General features: G+C 43.5%; 1 protein-coding gene across 8 annotated transcripts in view; it reads right to left on the bottom strand.

Moving 5' to 3' along the window:
• Nucleotides 1-9,915: 9,915 nt before the first annotated feature.
• Nucleotides 9,916-14,271, bottom strand: part of SEC11A (SEC11 homolog A, signal peptidase complex subunit) — a 50,431-nt gene continuing 46,075 nt past the window's right edge. For all 8 annotated transcript variants that reach the window (XM_068558372.1, XM_068558340.1, XM_068558381.1 and 5 more), the window contains 2 exons: nt 10,628-10,685; nt 9,916-10,439 (listed from right to left, as the gene is read on the bottom strand). In XM_068558372.1, the coding sequence (XP_068414473.1) occupies nt 10,389-10,439; nt 10,628-10,685 (109 nt within the window). In that variant the 3' untranslated portion in view covers nt 9,916-10,388. The remainder of the gene's footprint in view (nt 10,440-10,627; nt 10,686-14,271) is intronic.

Genomic DNA, 14,271 nt, shown 5'->3' on the forward strand with positions numbered 1-14,271 from the left:
TCTGTTCAGGTGCACTTAGCCGCGGCTCAGGTCCCTGACGCGCGCCTTCCCTCCTTTTAAACCCGCGCCCCTGGGGGTGGAGCCTGCCCCGAAGAGGCCGCCCCCGGCGCGCTCGCTGCCGCCCGTGCTCCGCCCTCCCTCGACCCTCTTGTCCGCGCCAGCCCTTGGGCGGGGGTCTCGGTCAGGGGCCCCCTCCACAGCCCGCACGGCCGCACTCCTAACCCCACGTGGGCACCGCTTTCTCAGGGCGTTCGGGCCCAAGCCCACCACCTTCAAGCTGGGGACCTGGGCAAAGCCGGCTCCCCTGGCCCTCCCTCACCGCTCTCAACGGCCTTCAGCCAACGAGCGGTTCCTTCACCTCTGAGCCTCTAAGGGTAGAAAAGGGGGCGAGGACGCCTCCTGTGTAACACAGGCGTTACAGTGCCCAGCATAGTCCCAGGCACCAGAGGAGCTCCATAAAATGCCAGTCGGCCCTTCCCTCCTGGGGAATCTGACCGGGTTCACCCAGCTCTCTGCCTTCTCACAGCAGGTGCTCAGGGTAGGAGTGCAGAACGATGGATGGCCGAGCCCTCCCCTCCCCCACCCTCCCCCCACAAATGGGCGCCCAGCTTGGGAGAGACTGGCTTATCAGTTGGCCAGGAGGCAGAGCTTTGGGTCAGGGGAGTGAAAAGAGCACTGGACCAAGAGTCCATATACAAGCTGTGTGACCGCACTGACCCTCACCACCTTCAATTGTAAAATGGGAAAAACCACATTGCTATTTTATATATATATATATATATATATATATATATATATATATATATATATGTATGTATGTATGTATGTATGTATGTATGTATGGCTGTGTTGGGTCTTTTCTGCGCGAGGTTTTTCTCCAGTTGCGGCAAGCGGGGGCCACGCTTCATCGCGGTGCGCGGGCCTCTCACCATCGGGGCCTCTCACCATCGCGGCCTCTCTTGTTGCGGAGCACAGGCTCCAGACGCGCAGGCTCAGCAATTGTGGCTCACGGGCCTAGTCGCTCCGCGGCATGTGGGATCTTCCCAGACCAGGGCTCGAACCCGTGTCCCCTGCATTGGCAGGCAGATTCTCAACCACTGCGCCACCAGGGAAGCCCTGCCCTATTTTTAATAGTTTTACATTTTTTAGCCCAATTATTTTGTGGCAGGAAGCAACAGTCCTATAGGACTCCCTCTCAAAGTCAGCTCTCTCCTCCTCCAAAGGAGCTGTCCAGACTTGTCTTGGAAAGAAATTTTAGGTCAGTGGAAGCACTTAATGAATAGAAGACACTGTGCTCCAGAATAATACATTTATTTTTGCTCAAATGTTTACTAAACACCAATGTTCAGAGCACTATGCCAGGCACAGGAGGGCAGGGACTCAAAAGATAGTGCCCTGCTCCCACAGGAGTTTACCATCTCATTAGAGAGAGTACAAAAGGAGTGAATGATGGAGGAGCAGGGTACTGACCAACCCCTGGGCCCTGGACTCTTCTCAGAAACACTGCACAGTGTGGCTGTGACCAAACCTACTCCCCAGTCTGGCTCAAAAACGGTATTTGCTATTATTACTCTTGCCATATCTAGCTCAGCAAGGCCTGCTGGCTCTGTGGATCACCATCTTAAAAGGGGAAGTGTGCATGAGAGGCTGGTTGTCATGCTGAGCTCCCAGAAAGCACGACACACAGGACAAGGACACACCATTTCCGGCACAGGCTTTTTTCCCAATCTCCTTGCTTCTCATCTCCCACCCTGGCATTTACACCTCTCTGTATTCTTGTCACTGCTTAGCCATGGTGTACAGATATAGCTCTTATCACCTTCCCATAATAATCATTCCCTTTTCAACCCCCTCCCTCTCCTCTGCATCAATCACAGCACCCATCCTATCTTCTCTGGTCCTCGGTCATAGAAATTAAGAGGTGGTACTGAGTGCTGCCTCACTTAAATGCTTGAAGGAATCTTATTTGGTAGGTTTATCTCTCCTCATTTTATAGCTGGAAGCTGGCTCAGAGGTTGAGTCACACTGGAATCAGGCTTCGGGTCTGTTCAGATCACTCTGTCACGCCCCCAGAGTCATCAGGGACACATGCTGCTTTTCCTAAACCACACCCACTCCCATTTTACCTTCCCATTTAAATATCAAGTTGGTTTAGGTTTCTCAAGGGGGAGATGGAGCAGGCACTGACTGAGAGTTTCACCTCTCTTCTGCAGGTGACCCTGGGACCTTGGTTCTGCTCTGACAGGTTCATTTATACTTAAGCAAGCCTCCTCTGACATAGCCTGCACTCGCAGCTCCAACCACAGCTGCGAAAATGACCCCAGATGCCCCTAGGATCATTTTATCTGTCAGCCTAGCACAGGAAAAAAGGGGCGTCCGAGGACCCTGGGGAAAGAAGCAGGGCAGCAGCTCCACAGCCAACTATCAAACACTGTCCCAGGAACGTGAAGCATCAGGCACTGCAGAGAGGCGGGCTTGCCCAAGACAGCACTTCCAAGTCAGATCCCTCATGGAGTGCTGGGCTGAGTTTAATTTATTTATTTATTTTTATTTTTGGCTGTGTTGGGTCTTCGTTTTTGTGTTAGGGCTTTCTCTAGTTGCGGTAAGCGGGGGCCACTCTTCATCGCGGTGCGCGGGCCTCTCACTATCGCGGCCTCTCTTGTTGCAGAGCACAGGCTCCAGACGCGCAGGCTCAGTAGTTGTGGCTCACGGGCCTAGTTGCTCCGCGGCATGTGGGATCTTCCCAGACCAGGGCTCGAACCCGTTTCCCCTGCATTAGCAGGCAGATTCTCAACCACTGCGCCACCAGGGAAGCCCTGGGCTGAGTTTAGAATGAGGATCTCAACTGCAGACTGCCTGTTCCCCAAGTCCTCTCTCCCACCGGGAAGAATGACAGTGAATCACATGCACGTGCATGGAGAAGCTCTTCAGAGCTCACTCTTTTTAACAAATTTATTTATTTATTTATTTATTGGCTACGTTAGGTCTTCGTTGCTGTGCGCAGGCTTTCTCTAGTTGCGGCGAGCGGGGGCTACTCTTCGTTGCGGTGCGCGGGCTTCTCATTGCCGTGGCTTCTCTTTGTTGCGGAGCACAGGCTCTAGGCACGCAGGCTCAGTAGTTGTAGCTCGCGGCCTTAGTTGCTCTGTGGCATGTGGGATCTTCCCGGACCAGGGCTCGAACTCGTGTCCCCTGCATTGGCAGGCGGATTCTTAACCACTGCGCCACCAGGGAAGTCCCCCGAGCTCACTCTTGACCTTCTGAGGTTTCTACAACATTCAAGGACATTCACAGACGATGTAGAGAAGATTCAAAGGACAACCCAAAAGATGATTAAGGGATGAAAGATACACGGCAAATCCTCTTATAACCAACACCAACAAAACATTTAAACTGCACCATGTTTTTAATTAAAAATTGCTCGAAATAAAGGACATATTATTGTTTGCTATATTTCATTAAATTGGAATCAATTACAAATAATGTCTTTTCACAGCTGAATCTGTTTTGTTATTGTTTTCCAAAAGCACTTACATGCATGCTCCTTTGATCACCAACACTATTTTGATGTAGTAAAGACTAGTATTATGCCCATTTAATGGATGAGTTAACTCAAGTAAAAGCAAGTTAGCTGCAGACAAACTAAACAAATGGAGAAAACCAGAGTGTAGACATCAAACACATGAAAGGTACAGAGGACAAAAGAGAAAACAAAAAGCAGAAATTTAAATTAGACATAAATGAGCCTAGAAAAAAAGGATGACAAACCTATTAGAGCTGCTCAGAATAGGATGGTGTAAAATCACTCTTCTGGCAAACCTCTGAGCACAGATCCCATCTGTATGGGTTGCGGAGAGAAAGAAATATCCTAGGGTATCTCAGGTCCTGCTCTTTAGTTTCAGAAAGGGGAAGGGGCTGTAGAATCAGGAGAAGAGTGTAATCTTTAAGAGAGGAAGAAAAGAATCAGGGATATTTGATGCAATTTTGCAAAGTCAGAGGGAACACATAGGAACTAGCTAGAATATCAGAACATTAACCATTGATAAGGAACTATTTCAGAAACTTAAACTGCCAAAATACAAAAAAAAACTTTTAAGGCAATATTCAAAAGAAAAGAGAAGATACATTTATTGAGAAAGTGATGACGATGCCAACAGTGGCTAAGAAAGCTAAGCAGCTGCTGCTCAGCTAAATGGCACAGACACTCAGGGAAGTTATGAAAACCTAACCAAGTGAGAAGCCCCAGGCCCAGCATTCATAAGATTATTTGGGTTTAACAGTCAGGTACTTCAGGGGGCATTTCAGTAACTGAAAGATATAATCTTTAAACTCCAAAGAGGTTTAAATGCTTGGAAATCTGCCTGAGAATCTCCCTATTTCTAGGAGATTTACTAATCTGAGCAAATCCATGAAAGAACAACCTAGGGCTTCTAAAGAAGAATACCCAAGGGCCTTGTAATTGTGGGGTATATTCCAAATAAAAGAGTCTCATTAGATTTTACAAAGGTAGAAGAACTGGGTATGACACCCAGCATTGTGAGGTGATAAAAGCAAGACTTCTGGCTCTGCCATCCATGGACCAGAAGATCCTGGGCAAATCTCTTAACTTCTAGTTTCTCTCTTTTGTAAAATGGAGTTATTCTGAAGACTAAAGGAGAAAAAGTAAAAATCTGTTATAAATTCAAAAGCATTTAGCAGAGCACTGGAAAATTCTAAGTACTCAGTACTATTAGCTGGATCCTAGGAAAAGCAAAGCCTGCTTTAAATCTGAAGCCCATTACAGGGAAAAAAGATTCCCTGGATAGCAGCTAAGACCATGGTGTTGACACAACAGTCAACAAAATGCCTTGGCAAAATGCCTATTACATTGTGACTTGTTTGATAAACTAAAATGCTGGCGTATCTACCTCAACTATTGACCAATTCCAAGAAATGTGTTCTATACAGCACTCTCTCTTTTCTTGCTTAAATAAGTTGTCAGGCTGACAACTCTGATCAAAGCTTCATGCCAGCTGATTTACTTCCTTGCCTGATCTAAGTCCTGAGTACAAATTATTTTAACTAGACTCCTTAAATTAAAGCTGGGATCCAGCTTAGCAATCTAAATAAACCGGCCAATTAAAGTAAGGGTTCTACAGAAATGATTCTTGATGGAGAGTAGGTAGCATTCCAGAAACTCCTAAGATTAGTAGAACAAGGATCTATAATTTAAAAGTCATATTGAATATAACTATATGAGAGATGAGTAACTAACGTTTTTATAATGCATACTTAAGAAAAAGCAAGATAAAATATTCTTGGCTGCTAAGGATAAGAGGTTGGATATAACAGACCTGAGAGGAGGTTTATCAGAATGGAGAAGAGGTATGAAACTTTGTTTCTTATAAAAGACCATGAGTTTTTAAAGATTAAGGAACACTGTTCTACAGGAAAACTAACTGAAGGTTCGTGGCTGATTAGATGGGTAGCTGATCTTTTGTGAGGTGGCTTTCTGCAGAAGTAGCCAAACTATACCTATACTAAAGGAACATTCTCTGAAACAGCTCTATGAAAATCATTAGGCTAATTAATATAGAGATTATTGCATAACATTACACAGTGTCCTTGCAGTGAGGTCCCAGAAGAGAAATTTCTTGATCTTCGGGTATCATTACAAGTTTTAAAAAATTTCCATTTTATACCCATTCCATGAAGCATAGAAATGATTATTTCCCTCTTCACATTAGCCCCTAAGGAGTTGAGAACCAATGCTATGGATCTCCTCCAGCAGACAATAGAATCTTTTGATGTGTCTTGTAGGTACTAACCTAACACCTTCGATTTTATCCTTTTCTCCTCCCATGCTTATTTCAACACCAGATTCTTCAGTTGTTTTATATTTTATCACATAGTACTGGATGTATATTTATGAGCCACTCCAAATCCTTTTTGGAACAAAGCAGCGTATAAATAAATCTAAAATGTATAAAAGCACTGTGATAGGGACTAAGGGGTATACAAGGATGAATTAGAGGCTGGCCCTGTCTTAATGCCTTCAAGGAGCTAGTTGCGGAGCAGGACACAAATAAGACAAACCACTCTGAGGGTGATGAACAAAGTACTGAGTAGGCAGCACTGAGAAGGAAGCACTATATACTTGAGATCTTGTTTGAGAATAAAAAAAAACCCCTCTTTGAGCTCCCTGTGAATCTCTAACGTTACACTTATGATCCTATGTGGAAAGATTTGTTTACATGTTGCCCCTATTAAGGCACTGAGTTCTTGGCAGAGGAGGGACCCTGCCTTACTCATCTTTGTATCCCCAGAACCTGGCCCAAAATCTGGCACAGAGTAGATGCTCAATAAATGTCTCCTGAATGAGAAAGCTTTTAGCAAGTAGAGAAGTGAGCAGGCACTCCAGGCAGGGAGACCTAGCATAAGCAAAGACTGGATGTCTGTATAGTGAGACCAATATCAAGGGTATGAGAACCTGGGGTCTGCTGGGAGCTGAGGTTGGAAAATTCCTGAGGGCCTAGAATGCTACATAACTTGGAAGGCAATGTCCTCACTATTTTTTGATAACCCCTGCATATTCTAGTTCCTAACACCTCTTGGTTACACAGAATTCTTTCTACATCCAGACTCATCATAATTACCTGTGAAGGGTCATATTTGTTTATTTCTGAAACTTCTCTGGTATTACTTACGGTTATAGTAAGGGAGAATAGTGACAAAGATATACCTGGCCAGAAAACAGCTTGAGTAGGCCATCCCGACTAAGGAGCATCTTGAGGAAGGAGGACAATCCAGTTAGCCAGCTAGAATTTCTGAAGCTCAACAGAGTGATAAATGTCCTAACAAAGGTACCCTCAGAACCTGGGGTAGCTCCCACACCTGAGGAGTTATTAGGACTTGGTAACACCCTTATGCAAATGACCAAGAAATGCACTCAGAGATAACAGAGCCTTTATTCCAAGCCTAGGCTCTTTGAGAAGCCTGTGTGGCTCCCTAAGAAAAGTGACAAATGCCAATATTTTTCCCATTGAGAAAGAGAACACAGGAAGAGACCAAGGACACACACACAAAAGAAGAAAACAGGGTTAACATCAAAAATTCTAGAAAGGCAACATCCTGTTTTAAATGGAACCATAGGGAGATAAAGTTTTTAGATTTAAATTTGGTAAGACCAAGATAAGATACTTACTAAATAACAGGCAAATACACATCACTTTAATGATTCATATGCTCTGCTCCAGAATAACAGCACAACAATAATGCTACCCTTAGTTACTGCCTCTGGTTCCAATGCATGATTATACTGAACATTTAGTATATGCTGCTAGATGCTACTGGGAAAACAGAGTACGGTGTCTATAAAACGGGGCTCCTGCACTGGAGGAACTTACAATCTGATGAGGAAACTTGAGTCCAGATCCACAAACTTAACACAAATAGCATAAGTCTGCAAACGCTGAGTGACAGAGAAAGAACAATTACTTTGTGAAGAAAGTGAGACTCAGACAAGCAGAAATGAGAGTGTAAGATAATATAAGGGAAAACATAGTGGTATAGCACAAGGCTGCTTCATGTTAGCTGAATTCAAAGTTTGAACTTCAAACATAGGTAATATGTAGGGTAAATACAAAATTTATGGTCCAAAAAGAGATACTTTTTAAAGGTGAAAGGGGTAGTAAAATGAACTAACAGGTGGAAATGATCTAAAATAGGTACAGACTGCCATGTTACAGGAAAACTGGGACATAAAGTCACACAAGCAACAGGGAGCCCCTGAGTATGTTTCTGGATTCGGGTGATGGCAATGAGAATGGAATGACAGGGGTAGATGCTGGCTTTTAAGTGACTAAATATGGTAGGAAAATGAAAAAAATCTAGGTGAATACTCCTTCAAAGGAAAGTGGAAATTTGGAGGGGAAGCTTGCAGGAACTGCTATGAGCTTAAGTTTAAAGACAGGACAATCAACTGGAAGTGTCCAGTGGGAACAGAGAGAATATAACTGAGGATAGGCACTTGGAGATAAGCTATAGAGACTAATAAGAGTGGATGACTAACAGCCAACAGAGAATCCCATTATTATGTTCTCATTTGAAGTTTTATCTATTCTCATCCTCTTCCATTCCCTTCACTCACAGTGGTTAAACCCTCCTAACTTCCCACTTGCCCTGTGAAATCTCAAAGAGCTTATAATTCCATTAAAACACCAAATTAAACATCTCTGGCATTTCTTACATTTCCAAAGAGCTCTGAAATACATTATATTTACTGGGACTTCCCCAGCAGTCCAGTGGTTAAGACTCCGCACTTCCACTGCAGGGGCACAGGTTCAATCCCTGGTTGGGAACTAAGATCCCACAAGCCGCATGGCATGGCCAAAAAAAAAAAAACAACCCACAAACAAATACCACATTATATTTACTAATAAAATCTCCCAGTTTTAAGTCTTATGTTTTAGCACTAAACTAGACAATATGAAAACTGGGAACACAGTACGTCTCTCCACAAATAATCTTTTTATTTTTGGCTATTAGAGTGATTGAAATATTTTTAAATGATCTGGTTACTTTTCAGAGAATTTAGCTGTTGCTTCAAACTAGAGCATCCAGCAAAGGAGGAAAAACAGTAATTTTACAAAACTGGGTGTGAAAATATGCAAGTGAGGAAAATATTAACATTTCTCTCCCAACAAGTGTAACAGGAGGAGAAATCTGGACAGCGGAGGATACAAGCACAAGGATGTTTACCCTCTGGCAAGCTAGGATCACAAAGAACTTTGGGATCCCAACCTTTGCCAACAGAACACACACTGCTTCTCCCCCAGAGAAGTCTCTGAAAGGCTGGTACAAAAACAGCCAGGGCACCATTTAGGCTGAACAATTAACCCTGTCATCTGCAGGTTACTAGGAGGGGAAAATGGAGGAAGCAGCAATTTTTGGCCACACACGGAGGTGGGAGCAGGGGGCATTTCAGCACTCTCCTTGGCTCATGAGAAAACATAAGCACGATACAGGCCTCAAAGACAGGTTCAAGAAGCACCTGCCAGCAATAATTTGCCAAGTTTCATACTCTGTTGATATCATTAAAAGCCCATATCCAAAGTTTGAAGGCTAAAGCCTGGATAATGGATTTAGGATGGCCCATCTCTACAGGGGAGGGTTTCAAAAGATTAACTGTCCCTATTCTCATTCCATTAGCATTAAAGTATGGGCTGATTTCCACCTCAGTTGAACAAATAATAGAAACCATTCATTTAGCCCAACATTTTGCTTACTTTGAGATTTCACACTAATACAAAAAGAGAACAGAAAGGATTAAGAGTATTTTGTGCTTTAAACACATTGAGTTACCCCATGCTCCCTATTTCCCTGTCTCAATATTAAAAGAAAAAAACACAGGTGGGCTTTGCCTTTACTACTTTAAACCTTCCCTTCTTTAAGTCTGCATTAGAGAAAAGCAAAGTCAGTCACCTACAAGAACAGGTTCAGGCAAATTAGAGTCTAAAGAAAACAAGTAGCACACTTGCCCTCCAGCACCTTCCTCATGCCTCCCCAGATGCTAATACTCACTACCATCTTGTAGAAAGAGCTAAGAACGTCTCAAGTGTAGAAAAGGTTATGAGTCTACAGCAAAGTGAGATTTTCTGAACCTCTCGGCAACCAGCTGGGTTTATACACATCTGAGACCCCCTAATGAATAATCAATTTTATGACTAAGAGATTTCTTACGAATATCAACAGCTACTTTTGCTTCACAAAAACAAAAACAAAACAAACAAACAAAAACCAGTTGTTAGTATTAGGACAACCTTCTTGGCTGAAGAATTGTTCACATCAAAGCCTGTATCTCCCCAAGGGCGCTAAGAACCAGCACAGGAAAGCAAATATCAAAAGCTTTCCCAACAAACACAAGTCAGGGATAAGGGGTTTCGATATGCAAAGTCTTTTATTTAAAATTTTGAAAAGTTAAGACGACGACCACCTCAGTATATGCCATTCCCATTATAAGGAGGAATGACAGTTTCAAATTCGTGCAGAGCTGCATTTTCATTTACAGAACTCTGTAGGCACTTTAGAAGTGAAGCTTGGCTTCAAAATACAAACACTGGGGGCTTTGGCTCAACCTTTTAATATAAAAAATTCACTGATGTACAAAAATGTGAAAGTGTGACAATGACAACATATGAAATTCTGTGATTGAAAGTCCCCTCGAGTGCACGCTGTGGTGCACATGCACCCGCCCACACGTACTCTGGCGTGGAAACATAAACTAATGCAAACCAGTGCTACCAAGAAGCGCCAACATGTGTTCTCCATTCCACCAACCACAGATTGATATCTACTCCAAACATTCAGGAACAAAAAGTACAGCATCTTCCAGGAACAGCAAGGCAGACTTCTTACTCACGATGGACCAGCACAAATAAACCCAGCAAAAATAGTACTGCATACTAGAAAACAAACACAGAACCACAAGTCAGAGAAGCTTTTAAAAGTTCACAAATCCTCAGAGTTAATTAACAAACTGGCCTTTGTGACCATGATAAATCACTAAACTATCCAACTGGTCTTCCATCTTTTAACTGTAATCCATTTAATGGTTTCCAAAATTAATGAAACATATAGTACAGGATCTTACCTTAAATTTAGGATAGTCATTCATGAGGATCGTCACAATCCCAATGTAAGGAACGAATCTAAACAAACAAACAAAAAACTGATCATCACAGAACTTTCTAAGTAGCTGTTATCATTTACTGAACATTCTCAATATCTTCCATAGAATACTAATTTTCAGCTCACAAAATCCATTTGTATATACTGTCCTATTAGACCCTTTCAACAGCCCATGTGATAGGGAAGTTAGGGGTATAGCCATTTTATAGATGAGGAAACAGTTGCTCATGCGCAGGGTACATGGTGGAACCAGTATCAGATCTGAGGTCTCTGACCTCTAGTTGGTGACTCTAATGCCACATGCTGATTCAGTGTTAGGGGTTGGGTTTGTTGTTATAACCTGTGGAGAGCTGTCAATCTAGTTGGGGAGACAAGGCAAACACAGCCAGAACATTACAAGGTACTTCATGTTAAGTGTCCAAAAAGTGAGTGTACAGCTCATTATAGTACTTAAGATTTCACCACCCTCTCATTTTTTAACCACCTGTAATCTGGCTTTGGTTCTCTTAATCCTGAAACTTCTTCTGGAACAGTTTAAATCACTGTATGCAGAAGACCAGTCTCAGCTCCTATCTTCCTTTTCATCTCTGCAGCACTTGACTTTGATGACCAGAAACTTGCCCTTGAAATCTTTCTCCTTGGTTTCTGTAACATACCAGTCTCTTTCTCTACCTACCTCTTGGCTGCTACACCTTTGTTTTTTCACTAGCTCTTGCTTTCCTCTTGTCCCTAAAGTTTGTCCCCTCAAACTAGGTAAAACCACTTGTTAAATAATCTCATATCACCTCATATATTTCCTTTGAAGTCTTCATCATGAGTTTAATTACAGAATTAGTTGCCTAACTAGCTGGATAGTGTCTGTCTCCCCTACTAGACTCTAAGCTCTATAAAGGCAGAAACAGTGCCAATCTCTTCCCCACTGTATCTTCAAGGCCAAACTTGACACTTGGCACATAGCAGGCATCCAGTAAATACTGCCTGATTGAATGCTGGAATATCCAGGCCTCTTCTTTTCTCTTTCCCTTGGGGATCTCACTTCCTCCCAGGACTTCAATTCTCCCCTCAAAACGAAAGACTCTTCAACATCATAAGAATTCAGAGTAGACAGAGATGTGGGAGGAAATAGCAGTTAGAAATGTACAACTTTCTTCTTTCTCTTCCTCTTCTACTGTTGGATTCCAGAGTGGACTGGGTGATAACCATCCTAGAGCCTGTCCTAGAGAAGGGAGGTTGGCCTTTGCATACTTTAAAATATCCCAGATACTTTTATTCAGGGCACCCACAACCTCTGCACACACCAAAGGTACACAAACAGAAATTACCTCCCATATAACACCTCTAACCATCAGAGGCTTAGGCAATCTTGAAAAACAGAAGTTTTGTCTTTGGTGCATTTTACTTCCTTTTAAGAGCTCCTCTTACTTCCTGTCTCCTGTCCTCACCCCATCCTGCCCCTCCCCCTCTGGCAGCACTACCCAGACTCATCTCTCTCTCTCCCCATCCCCGAACTCCCATTCGCATAAGTTGATGTTTCTTAAAACCTACACCTCCACTGTGAGAATCTCTTGGACAGCTCGTTAAAAATGCAGATTGCGGGGCTTCCCTGGTGGTGCAGTGGTTGAGAATCTGCCTGCCAATGCAGGGGGCACGGGTTCGAGCCCTGGTCTGGGAAGATCCCACATGCCGCGGAGCAACTGGGCCCGTGAGCCACAGCTACTGAGCCTGCGCGTCTGGAGCCTGTGCTCCGCAACAAGAGAGCCCGCAATGGTGAGAGGCCCGCGCAGCGCGATGAAGAGTGGCCCCCGCTCGCCGCAACTAGAGAAAGCCCTCGCACAGAAACGAAGACCCAGCACAGCCAAAAATAAATAAATAAAATTTAAAAAAAAATGCAGATTGCAGACTTGCCCGGTGGCATAGTGGTTAAGAATCTGCCTGCCAATGCAGGGCACACGGGTTTGAGCCCTGGTCCAGGAAGATTCCACATGCCACAGAGCAACTAAGCCTGTGTGCCACAACTACTGAACCTGCGCTCTAGTGCCCGTGAGACACAACTACTGAAGCCCACACTCCTAGAGCCCGTGCTCCCTAACAAGAGAAGCCACCACAGGAGAAGCCCGCGCACCGCAACGAAGAGTAGCCCCCGCTCGCCGCAACCAGAGAAAGCCCACATGCAGCAACGAAGACCTAACACAGCCAAAAGTAAATAAATAAATAAATAAATAAATAAATAAATTTTTAAAAAAGTGCAGATTGCTCTACCTTCCCAGATTTACTGAGTTAGAGCACCTCTGGAAGGTCAGGCCCAAATGACGCTTCTGCACATTAAAGTACAAGAAGCACAGTTCTAGCAAGCAAGATGTATGGAACAGGCATGTGGTGACAAATCATATCCCCTTTTAGGGCCCATGCTTTAGTTTCAACCCCTGGGACCTCTAAGAGCTGAAAAGTAACAGTACTACAGAATGGCCTAGCTAAGCTCTAGGAGGGTAGATAAAGGTTTTCTATATTTTTAATACACATATTTTTTCTTTTCAATGCAACAACTCTATTTCTTTTGTCTCACTTATAACATCTTCATAAAAGCAACAGTTTCCAGTCTTTCAGAAGGAAAATCGTCTAAATTTAAGAACATAAAAGGCAAATGCCTTACAGTAAAATGCAGATTAAAAGCTATAAAAGCATCTGTGACTTCTACTAAAACAACATCAGGGGCTTCCCTGGTGGCAGAGTGGTTAAGAATCCGCCTGCCAATGTAGGGGGACATGGGTTCGAGCCCTGGTCTGGGAAGATCCCACATGCCGCGGAGCAACTAAGCCCGTATGCCACAACTACTGAGCCTGTGCTCTAGAGCCCACAAGCCACAACTACTGAGCCTGTGTGCCACAACTACTGAAGCCCACGCACTTGGAGCCCGCGCTCCGCAACAAGAGAAGCCACCGCAGTGAGAAGCCTGCGCACCGCAACAAAGAGTAGCCCCCACTCACCGCAACTAGAGAAGGCCCACGCATAGCAATGAAGACCCAACGCAGGCAAAAATAAGTAAATAAAATAAAAATCTAAAAAAAAAAAAAAAAATTTTTTTTAATAAATAAAACAACATCAGACTGCTAATTCTGGCCTGATGATCAATCAGCAGCCATGCTCAGGGGTAGAGACTTTCACTGTTACCTCCATACAATGATATCTATGCTCAAAGAACCACAATGATCACATAGTCTGCTTATGGGTTATCCATGGAAACATTTTCCCCCCCTTAGGTGGTTGTTCCTTGCCCACCCTAAGTGTGAAATAGAAGCAACTTGGTCTTTAGGAGTAATAGAAGCAAAACATAAGGTTGCCAGAATATGACAGGCAGTCCAGAGTCAAACAAAAGATTTAATTATATATACCACTGTTTTCCTCCATAGACAGAGACAGTCAAGAGTTGCTAATCAAGGGCATAATGCTGCTATCATCAGTCACCTTAAATTCAAATCAGTTGCACTTTTTTCCTACTGAGTTCAGATAAACTCTGCTAAAGCAGAGTTGATAATAAGCAGAGGTTTAAAATAAGTAAAACAAATGCCATCCACAAAGCCAACCTCAACACCAGCCTGTGGCAAGTTA

This window comes from Eschrichtius robustus, chromosome 1 (assembly GCF_028021215.1).
Source record: "Eschrichtius robustus isolate mEscRob2 chromosome 1, mEscRob2.pri, whole genome shotgun sequence".
Taxonomy (NCBI): domain Eukaryota; kingdom Metazoa; phylum Chordata; class Mammalia; order Artiodactyla; family Eschrichtiidae; genus Eschrichtius; species Eschrichtius robustus.